The sequence below is a fragment of the Mobula birostris genome, chromosome 2 (assembly GCF_030028105.1).
Source record: "Mobula birostris isolate sMobBir1 chromosome 2, sMobBir1.hap1, whole genome shotgun sequence".
NCBI classification, from domain to species: domain Eukaryota; kingdom Metazoa; phylum Chordata; class Chondrichthyes; order Myliobatiformes; family Myliobatidae; genus Mobula; species Mobula birostris.
In genome coordinates, this window is record NC_092371.1 from 16,845,396 (window position 1) to 16,858,725 (window position 13,330).

At 44.1% G+C, this 13,330-nt stretch overlaps 1 protein-coding gene across 2 annotated transcripts in view; it reads right to left on the reverse strand.

Annotated features, from left to right (window-relative positions):
- gabpb2b (GA binding protein transcription factor subunit beta 2b) overlaps positions 1-13,330 on the reverse strand; it is a 45,718-nt gene that overhangs the window by 9,553 nt on the left and 22,835 nt on the right. For both annotated transcript variants that reach the window (XM_072238271.1, XM_072238280.1), the window contains 4 exons: positions 8,053-8,247; positions 5,905-6,046; positions 4,356-4,535; positions 2,837-2,949 (listed from right to left, as the gene is read on the reverse strand). In XM_072238271.1, the coding sequence (XP_072094372.1) occupies positions 2,837-2,949; positions 4,356-4,535; positions 5,905-6,046; positions 8,053-8,247 (630 nt within the window). The remainder of the gene's footprint in view (positions 1-2,836; positions 2,950-4,355; positions 4,536-5,904; positions 6,047-8,052; positions 8,248-13,330) is intronic.

A 13,330-nucleotide genomic window follows, 5' to 3' on the forward strand; every position in this document is an offset into this window, starting at 1 on the left:
TTTAACTTTAATTGCACAGGACCGAAAGAAGCTGCGGAAGTTGTAAATTTAGCCAGCTCCATCTTGGGTACTAGCTTACAAAGTACCCACGACATCTTCAAGGAGTGGTGTCTCAGAAAGGCAGCGTCCATTATTAAGGACCTCCAGCACCCAGGACATGCCCTTTTCTCATTGTTACCATCAGGTAGGAGATACAGAAGCCTTAAGGCACACACTCAGCAATTCATGAACAGCTTCTTCCCCTCTGCCATCCAATTCCTAAATGGACATTGAACCTGTGAACACTACTTCAACTTTTTTAATATTATTTGTTCTTGCATGATTTTTAATGTATCTAATATAAGTATACTGTAAGTGATCGATTTATTTATTTTCTTTTATATTATGTATTACATTGAACTGTTGCTGCTAAGTTAACAAACTTCACAACACATGCCAGTGATAATGAATCTCATTCTGAGTCTCCTTCACCTTGTCTGCTAGGGCAATCTCATGCCTTCTTTTAGCCCTTCTGATTTCTTTCTCAAGTGTTCTTTTACATTTCTTGTATTCCATAAGTATCTCATTTGTTCCTGCCTATACCTGCTATACACCTCTTTTTCCTTAACCAGTCTCGATACCTCTTAAAAATCCAAGGCTGCCCAAACCTGTTATCCTGGCCTTTTATTCAGATAGGCACAGACAAGCTTCGTACTCTCAAAATTTCATTTTTGAAGGCCTCCCATGTAACAAGTACACCTTTGCCAGAAACCAGCCTGGCTCAATTCACATTTGTCAGATCCTTTCTGATACCATCAAAATTGACCTTTCTCCAATTTAGAATCTCATCCCATGGACCATATCTATCTTTTTCCATACTTATTTTGAAACTAATGGCATTGCGATCACTAGATGCCAAGTGTTTCCCTACACAAACTTCTGTCACCTGCCCTGTCTCATTCCTTAATAGCAGTTCAAGTATTGCACTCTCTGTCACTGGGACTTCCAAATAGTGATGAAGGAAGCTGTCCTGAACATATTTGACAAACTCTATCCTATCTAGTCCTTTTACAGTATAGGAGTCCCAGTCAATATGTGGAAAGTTAAAAATCACCTACTATAACAACCTTATGTTTCTTGCAACAATCTGTGATCTCTCAACAAATTCATTCCTCTAAATCCCACAGACTGTTGGATGGTATGTAATATAGCCTCATTAATGTGGTCATACATTTATTATTTATCACCCATAAAGCCTCACTAGATGAGTTCTCCAGTCTGCCCTTATTGAGCACCGCTGTAACATTTTCCCTGACTGGTAATGACTCCCCTCCTCCTTTAATCCTACCTACTCTGTCATGTCTAAAAGACCAGAGCCCTGGAATATTGAGCTGCCAGTCCTGCCCTTCCAGCAACAAAGTCTCATTAATGGCTGCAACATCATAATTCCATGTGTTGATCCATCTGCATTTGCTGCATTGTTCTTGCATTGACATATATGCAAGTCAGGACATTAGTTGCACCATGCTCATTCTTTTGATTATTGACCCAACTAACGAATCCCCCATCTTCTTCTCCCCCTTCCCTTCTGAGTCATAGAGCAAGAATCAGTGTCAGAGACCCGACTTCTGTAACTTTCCTCTGCTAGGTCATCACCAACAGTATCCAAAGCTGTTGAACAGGATGACCACAGGGGTACTCTGTACTGGCTGTTTAACCCCTTTCCTCTTCCTGTCACCCAGCTTCCAGCGTCCTGCACCTTGGGTGTAACTACCTCTCTGTATGTCTATCCATCACACCCCTCAGCCTCCCAAATGATCCAGAGTTCAACCAGTTCCAGCTCCAACTCCTTAACGCAGAGTGTTGGAACTTACAGCTAGATATACTTCTCGTAGGGGTAGTCATCAGGTCACTGGAGGTCTCCCTATCTTCTCGCAATCAGCAAGAGGAGCATTCAACTATCCTGCCGAGCATTCCTACTGTTCTAACTGAGCAAATATAAAGAAGGAAAAATACAACAAACAAACTGTGGGGAAAAAAACACTACCTCCAGCTAACACACACAAAATGCTGGAGGAACTCAGCAGGCCAGGCAGCATCTATGGAAAAGAGTACAGTCGAAGTTTCAGGCCGAGACCCTTCAGCTTTTCACTCTCACTCAAGCCTCTCCTCACTGAAGCCTCAAAGAGCTAATGCCTCAAAAGTAGGGTTAATTAATCCTCTCCGCAAACATTGCCAGTAGAGGCATGCAATTCAAGAATTAAGGTTTTATGTATCTACCCAACTTAACCCTTCAAATTTTTATTATATATAAAATCACTGGTTTGCCTTCAATTGGAGTTTGCCTCCATTTCCAAGTACCCACCCTTGGTGCCTGGGCGGTGCAAGCACCCACACTTAGCCTCTGAATGGTGGGAGCACCGACCCTCGGCTTCTACGAGGTATGTACCCACCCTCAACCCTTGAGCAGCGCGAGCACCCGACCTTGGCCTCTAAGAGGTATGTACCTACTCTCAGACCCTATGTTAATATTTATTTGTAACTCTGTGCAGAACGGTGTTTAAACAGGCACTTCATCCAATTTCTGAGCAGTTTAACATTATCTCTTGAAGTTTTGAATTTGATAACTTGCAAACTGATCCCCTGTGTTTTCATTTCTTTTAACCTCATTAACCCACATCTCTACTTTTAGATAATAATCATCAATTTCCGCCTAAGAGAACCATTAATTTAATTTCATGAGTCCCACAGCATCAGCTCCAATCACTCCTGTAGAATGTTCCATTTGTATCTTTCAAGTTGTGCATATTGGGAAATATGTTTCTTCTAAGAACAGATCAAGAGGACCTTACGATACCTTCTCCATTGGCTCTGAGTGGTTAAGGACCATCTCCTGACACTGTTTCCCTGTTGCCATTTCTTCTGTGATGATGGTCTCTTCTTCGACATGGGAAGTGGGGACCGTCAGAACTGAGGAAGGTAAAGGATTTGGCAAACTTTTAACTCTGTCATTAGGACATTATTCAAGTAATTCCACATGCACTGACTTCAGTCTTGTTTTCACTCATATACTGATAATATCCAGCACTCATCACCTTACTCCTCCCACCAGCCTTCAGTCAACAGCCTGTGCAACTATCTGCTGATGCAGCAGACTGGGAAAGCTAATGCCATTGTTTTTGTCCCCATCATCAACTCCATGTACTAGCTACTGACCACCTTCCTGTGGATCTTCAAACACTTGGCTAGTTGAAGCTCGACTAATCTAGAACCCAAACTGTTTGGGAATGTGTACTCCCTCAGCACAAGTTTCTTCCTGTTAATACTTATTTGTGCAGCCTCTATACCTTTATTGTAAACAGTCTCCTAATCAAGATCCTATTTAATCCTGTTTGCAATGCTCTGTAAAAAAAACTTCTGTCTACAAATTGGGACCATGCTTTAACAGTCTAAATCTCCCCATCTACAAGGCTCAGCTCAGTGGCTACTGAAACCACCGGTTTCTTTACTATCTCTAAGGCTGACATAGACCTGGCCTGATCTCTCACATTCTGCCCTCAGTAAACATGAGGGCATCCATATTCTGTTACCCTAATCCCAGCCTGTATCATCCAGTTCACCCACATCCCTGTGCTCAAGGGATCCTGGTTAAGTTGTGCCTTACTGAAATGCTTACCCTTATTAAATCCTTGCTGGGTCTTTCCCTTTCACTGCAATGTAACTTCCCCCATTTCGATAATCCTGTCAAGACATTGGTGCCCTTCCTGATTTTGGCTTCTTCAATACCTAGAGCACCGACTTTAATACTCCCAGGGAAGAACTACAAACCACACAAATTATCAGACGGGGAATCAGGGCATGAGATTGTGATGAAACAGGGAACCGTCTCATGCTTGGAGAACCAAAATGGTCATTTGTATAAAGTGCTGAGCATTCAATTACTCCCACAAACTGGGACAGTGCTCATTTCTCTGCAAGGTTCGCAGTTCTATGTATCCCAGCTTAGACAGAACAGTGAAACAATGGAGTGGCCCTTTATCATACCAGAGCTATGGACCTAGACCACACCACACCACCCCCCCCCAACCAAGATCACTCTGTACCAATACTGTTAAGGGTCCTGCCATTAACTTTACATTTTCTCCTCCCAAAATGCAACAATTCACATTGGCTGACAGTTGTGATACTGAGCTGGATAAACAATGCAAGTGTGTAGCCTTATGCCCATTGCTGGAAGGTAGTATCTGGTGCTCTCCAGTAACAGAATGCGAAGGTTACAAATGGCATACTTAACTGACTGAAGTGGTTCAGAATCCCCAACCACGCCAGTGAAACCCAATCCGAGCAGGATTCATTTGCAGCTTGAGCAGACCTACCCTGCTGTCCGTCTTGCATGGTCACAATGAACGGCTGACCAGCACTTAGGCCGGCCTGAAGGTTGCCCAGCTGTACGCCACCATCAGTCACTATGGTGATGACCCTCTGACCTCCACTCCCTACCACCTGTTGAATCGCAGAGTCAACAGAGTCTGTAGTTACAACCTCCTCTTTCACAGCTGAAATGAGAAAACAAGAGATTAGTTATTACAGCCAACTGAGAGAACAAAAAGCTAGCAACCAGAAATAAAACCTAACAATTAAAAAAGCACACTGGTAACAGTGCATCTCAAATTGCAGTAATCTAGATAAGTCTTAATACAGCTATCCTCATTGAGGGATCAGCAGTAGAAAGGGTGAGCAGCTTCAAGTTCTTGTGCACCAACATCTCAGATTACCTACCCTGGGTCAAACACATCGATGCAATCACTAAGAGAAATAATCATCAATAAGAAAGGTATGATCACATTAATGGAATTATGTTTAGACCACTCAACAGTCTGCCAGATTTACAGGAGCAAATTTGTAGAGAGATCACAGACTGTTGCATGAAATAAAAAGGTTATGAAAGCTGGAATATAGGGAGTTAGGAAAGAAGTTAAAAAGCAGGACCTCAAGGGTGGTAATCTTGGGATTGCTGCCTGTGCCACGAGACAGAGAGGGTAGGAACAGGAAGTTATGGCAGATGAATGCGTGGCTGAAGAGTTGGTGCAGGGGTTCAGATTTCTGGATCATTGGGATCTCTTCTGGGGAAGATCTGACCTGTACAAAAAGGACGGACTGCACTTGAACTGGAAAGGGACCAATATCCTGGCGGGCAGGTTTGCTAGAGCTGTTGGGGAGGGTTTAAACTAGTTGGGGAGGGGGGTGGGAATCAGAATGTGAGTGCAGAGATTAGGGTAGAAGGACATGCTATGTGTTCTGAGTTGGTGAGGAAGGACAGGCAGGGGACAAAACATAAATGTAGCCAGTTAGAGGGGTTGAAATGTGAAATGCATCTCAGGGTGATAATAATCTTGAAATTCTAAGTAGGCAGGAGGCATTGAAGTATGATATTCCAAGGAGGATAAGTGCTATGGTGTTAGGGAGAACAGCAATTTAAATGGGATAAAAATGGTAGAACATGTGACTAGCTGGACAGCTTTGGCAAAAAGTCATGCAAGGTCTTCAATGCATTATCATTTTTTTTGGAAAATTAACATGCATTCTTGAAATAAATGTACAGAGTGGAGTTTGATTCAATGAAAAAGGGATGGGTGATTGACATAGCAAGTCTGTGGGTTAGCATCCAACTAGAACTTCAAAAATTTCCCAATTCACAGGGAACATTCCATCTGCCAACGCTTAGATCAACAAGCTCGGCATGCCTTGGGCTGAAAACATTGTTGTTATACAGACCAAGCCACCAAAGATGCAATTGTCCTTAGAGAAACAACCCACCCACTGGAAAGCACTAGAATCCCATCACTGCCCCATCAGGAAAATTGGGACCCATAACTTTCTTAAAATAAGCCCTTCAAGCAGAATGCACAAAAGCTCTATACAGACCTGAGGTTGTTTTGGTAGGTGCTGAAGAAACTAACCCGGTCAGATTCATTACCCCCGCTGGTGCGATGATGAACTGAGGGGTTGCGACAGCAACCGAGTTTGTCCTCTCTGGATTTGTGTTCACCTGATTCTGCATGGCTTCCTTCAAAGGAAACAAGGTGAACCAATTACAATATTCAATGGCAGTGTGCTCACTTGCTGAGTACCTTCAGAGAGGCCCTCATGCTACAAATTCAAGTATTGGATAAGCAATAACAAGTTATGTGAATGGAGCCCATAGTGCCTTGCAAGCAACCTTACACAGAAAGGGGGAAACCAACTGTGGGAGTGTCACTCTGATTCATTACAAGATGAGGGCTGAAACATATCAGAGAGTCAAGATTTATGAACATGACCCTTTGGTGTATGAAAGGAATTCTGCAAAATTAGAATAGAGATGCTGAACCATGCAGGATGAGCAATGTGGAGTATTCAGTCCCAGAACCAATATCCTTCACCTCCATGACAACAGCAAAAGAAAATTTGGATTGAAGCATAAACGTCAGTATTTATGCTCCAAGTGAGTAGTCTCCTCTGTTTTCACCAGCAGATCTGAGATTCCTCATCGAGGGATCAGCAATGCAAAGTGATTTCAAGTTCCTGGGTGTCAAAATCTCTGAGGCTCTACCCTGGGCTCAACATATTGATGCAGTTACAATGAAGGCACAACAGTGGCTGTATTTCATTAGTTTGAAGAGACTTGTATGTCACCAAGGACTCTCAAAAATTTCTACAGATGTCCTATGGAAAGCATTCTAACTGGTTGCATCACCATCTGGTATGGAGTGGCCACTGCACAAGATTGGCAAAAGCTGCAGAAAGTTGCCAACTCATCCAGCTCTTTCATGTCACTAGCCTCCCCAGCACTGAGGATGTTTTCAAAAAGCAATGCCTCCAAAAGGTGACATCCATTATTAAGGGCACCCATGCCCTCTTCTCATTGCTACCATCAAGGAGGTGGTATAAGAGCCTGACGACACACACACAACATTTCAGGAACAGCTTCTTCCCCTCCTCCATCAGGTTTCTGAATGGACAATGAATCCATGTATACCACCTCACTTTTTTTTTTGCACTACTTTTTAAATTTTTTTTTCTTATTGTAATTTAGTTTTCTCTATTATGCATTGCTCTGTACTACAAAATGATGCATTTCATGACATATGCTGGTTCTGATTCTATTTTCCCTCCTGTTTATTTAGCCTCCTCCTTAACACAGCCTCAACCAATCTCTGTGGGATATAGTTCCACTCTCCTCCCAATCCCCAGAGATGGAGGTTTCTCCTAAATTCCCTTTTGAACTTATCTATGCTGATCTTAAATTCATGCTTTCTGACTCTGCTCTCAACTACAAGTAAAAATAACTTCTCTATGTCTCACTGTAATTTTGAAGATTCCCATCAGAGCAGCCATCAGCCTCCTCTTATGAACCCTAGCCTGTTCTGTCTTTCACAACTGACGAAACAGTGTTAGTAATTTTGAAATTCCCATTTGCCTTGTTGTTAGAAAATAGTTTCATGTTCTTCTTCCTTCTTTGAAAACATGCAGTGATTACCAGGCTTATCAAAGATTACTGCACTAAGTTTGCCATAGTCAATGGGGTGGTAGTGGGGAACAAGCTTCCACTACGTATTAAAAGCTCCCAATGGCATGCATCTCAAATAGCCTCTGACAACCAAGTCCAGCTCCTGGCATTCACATGTGGCTGAGCTACTAAGCCCTCCATATCATTCTACCCAGGCATGCATACCACTAAGATAGCTAGGATGCAATATCCATGGTTGACCCTGACCAACAAAGGGCCTCACTGCTCAACAATAGGGAGGGGGAGATTGTGAGCTAGGCTGCAAACGTTAACACACAATGCCACCAAACTGGGGCTGTTTTCAAAACACATTCCAGCAGCACCCAAGAACAGCAACAATGCATGTCTTGATTCATTTTTGATTTTCTGGAATCTACTCAGATCTTTGGAGCAACCAAGATGGTCTCCACTTTCACCCACTTAGATGGTGCAATTTCCAAACGAATTACCTTCCAAACTTGAGTAAATTGAAACACTAAGCACGAGAACAAATCTACAGTGTGGTGAAACTTATCTCCACATACCTGCAACATTGCCACCAGATCAGGATTGTGCTTGTCAAGGGCGATGTCAAAGGCGTTTTTATCAAACTTGCTCAGAGCATGAACATCTGCTCCATATTTCAGTAAAATCTCCACCACCTCGCGATGGTTGTGCTCTACTGCCCAGTGTAGAGCTGTCATCTTCAACATGTCTTTAGCATTTATATCTGCATTGTTCTGTGTTGGAGAAGGACAGCACAAGACTAGTTGCATATACAAACACCACCACAACAGATTAAACTTACAACACAGAAGTAGCAATGAGCCTTTTCTACCCTTTTAATTGGATTAGATAAGCAGATCAATTAACCAGAGTAACATATAGAAGATGCTGGAGGGACTCAGGTCAGGCAGTACCTATGGAAAGGAATCAACAGTCAACATTTTGGGCTGAGACATTTCATCAGGAGTGGAAAGGAAGGAGGAAGAAGCCAAAATAAGAAGGTGAGGCAGGGGAAGGGGGACAAGCTAGAAGGTGATAGCTGAGGCCAGGTGGATGGACGAGAGGGTGAAGGGTGGAGAAGGGCTAAAGAAAAAGAAATTTGATAGGAAAGGAGAGTGGACCACAGGGGAAAGGGAAGGAGGTGGTATTAGGCAGCTGAGAAGAGAAGAGATAAGAGGGAAGCTACAGTGGGAAATAGAAGAGGTAAGTGGAAGGAGGAAAAATTACAGGAAGTTAGAGCAATCGATGTTCATGCCATCAGATTGGAGGCTACCCACACAAACTATGAGGTGCTGTTCTCTCCATCCTGAGAGTGGCCATGGAGTGACATGTTGGAATGGGAACAGGGATTAGAATTATTTTTATTTTATTACAGTGTGGAACACGCCCTTCTGGCCCCTCAAGCCACACTGCCCAGCAACCCACTAATTTAACCCTTGCCCAATCACGGGACAATTTACAATGACCAATTAACCTGTCTTTGGACTGTGGGAGGAAACCTGCGTACACACAGGAAGGAATGTACAAACTTGCTTACAGAGACAGCTGCGATTGAACTCTGAACTCTGACACTTGATAGCATGATGTTAATCACACTGCTACTGTGGCACCCCATGAATCTTGTTTTGTCTTATTCTTATCAGCCTCTCCTCAATTCTACAGACTAGGAGCAATTTACAGTGGCCCATTGATCTGTCAACTACAAGACTTTGGGACGTGATAAGAAAGGCAGATGGAGCCACGGAGAGAACATGCCAACACCACACAGACAGCACTCATAATCAGGTTTGAACCCAGGTCTCTGGTACAAAGGCAGCAACTCGACTAACTGTACCAGTACTGCCTAAAGAGGGCCATGCTGGAAGAAGGTGGTTACTAAATGACAGTAATAGGAATGAAATCCAGGTCGGAGGAGGCGCGGCAGGTGAAGCAGCAAGTGCGGGGATTGGCTGAGAAGGAGCGGCTGATTTAAAAAGCCGGTCGTGAGCAGCAAGGAAAACAGACCTTCCAGGTTGGGGGAGGCACGGCAGGTGAAGGAGGTAACTCAAATTATCAGCTAATAAGGCAAGGCTTGCTCTAAGGGAGCGGCCTTGTCGAGGGAAGTGCCTTGTGAGAAAAGTGTGAGTCTTTGGCTCAAGAGTCTTCGGCGAGGAGGCTGAGGGAAGAGACTACGCCACAGTTGGAAAGGGTGAGAAGTGGTGAAGAGATGACCGCTAGGCTGATTCAGTGTGTTGCGTGCATGATGTGGGAGGTCAGGGACACTGATAGTGCCTCTGGCTCCTACACCTGTGGAAAATGTGTCCAGATTCAGCTTCTGAAGGACTGTGTTGCAGCACTGGAGAGCAACTGGATGACCTTAGGTTCATCTGGGAAAACGAGAGTTTTCTGGACAGGACCTACAGTGAGTCGTTACACCCAGGATACCGGAAGAAAGAAGCGGGGCGACGATGAGCAAGGAAAGGATGCTTGAAGTACAGGAGACCCCAGGGGATGTACCTCTCGTAAACAGGTTCACCCTCTTGGAAGCTGTCAGGACAGAAGATGATGCCAGCCTGAGAGGCGGTCAGGTCTGCGAGTCAACAATTGGCACTGAGGCAAAGCCGAGGAGACAGACGTCAAGTAGAGCCGTGGTAGTAGGGGACTCCATAGTGAGAGGTACAGAAAGGGGTTTCTGTGGCAACAGGCGAGATTTAAGGATGGTGTGTTGCCTCCCTGGTGCCAGGATCCAAGATGTCACAGACCGATTGCACGGAATCCTTAAGAGTGAAGGTGAACATCCGGAAGTGGTGGTGCATGTCGGCACAAATGATGTGGGGAAGAAGAGGAAAGACATTCTACAGCGTGACTTCAGAGAACTCGGAAGGCGGCTGAAAAGCAGGACTTCCAGGGTGGTTATCTCCGGTTTGCTTCCAGTTCCCCGTGCTGGAGTGGTCAAGAACAGGGAGATAATGGATCTGAATGTGTGGCTGAGGAACTGGTGCAGGAAGCAAGGATTTACATTCTTGGACCACTGGGGTATGTTTCAGGGTAAGGATGAATTGTACAAAAGGGACGGGTTGCACCTTAATAAGCCGGGCACCAGCATTCTGGCAGGTAGGTTTGCCTCTGCAACACGGGTGTGTTTACACTAAGTAGTGGGGTGGGGAGGGGACGAACTGGAAACATAAGGATGGGGATAAAGGGAAAGTGAGAATAAGAAGTTAAGAAAGGCAGCAGAATCAACAGAGCAGAAAGCTCAAGAAGGGATCGTACAGTATGGCCAAGTGAAATAGGAATTGATATGGGAGGTGAGGGGAGTAATGAATTAAAAGTATTGTATGTGAATGCACGGAGTATAAGAAATAAAGTGGATGAGCTTGAGGCACAGTTGGAAATTGGTAAGTACGATGTTGTGGGAATAACAGAGACATGGCTTCAAGTGGACAGGGCCTGGGAAATGAATATTCAAGGATATACATCCTATCAAAAGGACAGACTGATGGGCAGAGGGGGTGGGGTGGCTCTGTTGGTGAGGAATGATATTCAGTCCCTTGCGAGGGGGGACATAGAATCAGGAGACGTAGATTCAGTATGGATAGAACTGAGAAATTCTAAGGGTAGAAAGACCCTAATGGGAGTTATCTACAGGTCCCCAAACAGTAGTCTGGATGTAGGGTGTAGGTTGAATCAAGAGTTAAAGTTGGTATGTCGCAAAGGTAATGCTACAGTTGTTATGGGGGACTTCAACAAGCAGGTAGACTGGAGGAATCAGGTCGGTACTGGACCCCAAGAAAGGGAGTTTGTGGAGTCCCTACGAGATGGATTCTTAGAACAGCTTGTACTGAAGCCTAGCAGAGAGAATGCAATTCTAGATTTAGTGTTGTGCAATGAACCGGATTTGATCAGGGACCTCGAGATAAAGGAGCCATTAGGAGGTAATGACCATAATATAATAAGTTTTAATCTACAATTTGAGAGGGAGAAGGGAAACTCGGAAGTGTCAGTATTACATTTGAAGAAAGGGAACTATGGTGCTATGAGGGAGGAGCTGGCCAAAGTTCAATGGAACAATACCCGAGCAGGGATGACAGTGGAACAGCAATGGCAAGTGTTTCTGGGAATAATGCGGAAGGTGCAGGATCAGTTCATTCCAAAGAGGAAGAAAGATCATAAGGGAAGTAAGGGGAGTCCATGGCTGACAAGGGAAGTAATGGACAGTATAAAAATAAAAGAGAAGTAGTATAACATAGCAAAGACGACTGGGATGCCGGAGGACTGGGAAACTTTTAAAGAGCAACAGAAGGTAACTAAAAAGGCAATATGCGGAGAAAAAATGAAGTACGAAGGTAAACTAGCCAAGAATATAAAGGAGGATAGTAAAAGCTTCTTTAGGTATGTGAAAAGGAAAAAAAATAGTTAAGACCAAAATTGGGCCCTTGAAGACAGAAGCGGGTGAATTTATTATGGGGAACAAGGAAATGGCAGACGAATTGAACAGATACTTTGGATCTGTCTTCACTAGGGAAGACACAAACAATCTCCCAGATATAATAGTGGCCAAAGGACCTAGGGTAATAGATGAACTGAAGGAAATTTATATTAGGCAGGAAATGGTGTTGGATAGGCTGTTGGGTCTGAAGGCTGATAAGTCCCCGGGACCTGATGGTCTGCATCCCAGAGTACTTAAGGTGGTGGCTTTCGAAATCGTGGACGCATTGGTAATCATTTTCCAATGTTCTATAGATTCAGGATGAGTTCCTGTGGATTGGAGGGTGGCTAATGTTGTCCCTCTCTTCAAGAAGGGAGGAAGAGAGAAAACAGGGAATTATAGACCAGTTAGCCTGATGTCGGTGGTGGGAAAGATGCTGGAGTCAATTTTAAAAGATGAAATTACGACACATCTGGATAGGAGACACAGGATCGGTCCGAGTCAGCATGGATTTACGAAGGGGAAATCGTGCTTGACTGATCTTCTGGAGTTCTTTGAGGATGTAACTATGAAAATGGACAAGGGAGAGCCAGTGGATGTAGTGTACCTGGACTTTCAGAAAGCCTTTGAGAAAGTCCCACATAGGAGATAGTGGGCAAAATTAGGGCACATGGTATTGGGGTCAGAGTACTGACATGGATTGAAAATTGGCTGGCTGACAGAAAACAGAGTAGCGATTAACGGGTCCCTTTCGGAATGGCAGGCGGTGACCAGAGGGGTACCGCAGCTGTTTACAATATATATTAATGATTTAGATGAGGGAATTAAATGTAACATTTAGCAAATTTGCCAATGACACAAAGCTGGGTGGCAGTGTGAAATGTGAGGATGTTATGAGAATGCAGGGTAACTTGGACAGGCTGGGTGAGTGGGCAGATGCAGTTTAACATGGATAAATGTGAGGTTATCCACTTTGGTGGCAAGAACAGGAAGGCAGATTATTATCTAAATGGAGTCAAGTTAGGAAAAGGGGAAGTACAAGGAGATTTAGGTGTTCTTGTACATCAGTCACTGAAAGCAAGCATGCAGGTGCAGCAGGCAGTGAAGAAAGCTAATGGCATGCTGGCCTTCATAACAAGGGGAACTGAGTACAAGAGCAAAGAGGTCCTTCTGCAGCTGTACAGGGCCCTGGTGAGACCACACCTGGAGTACTGTGTGCAGTTTTGATCTCCAAATTTGAGGAAGGACATTCTTGCTATTGAGGGAGTGCAGCGTAGGTTCACAAGGTTAATTCCCGGGATGGCGGGACTGTCATATGTTGAAAGATTGGAGTGACTGGGCTTGTATACTCTGGAATTTAGAAGGTTGAGAGGGAATCTTATTGAAACATATAAGATTATTAAGGGATT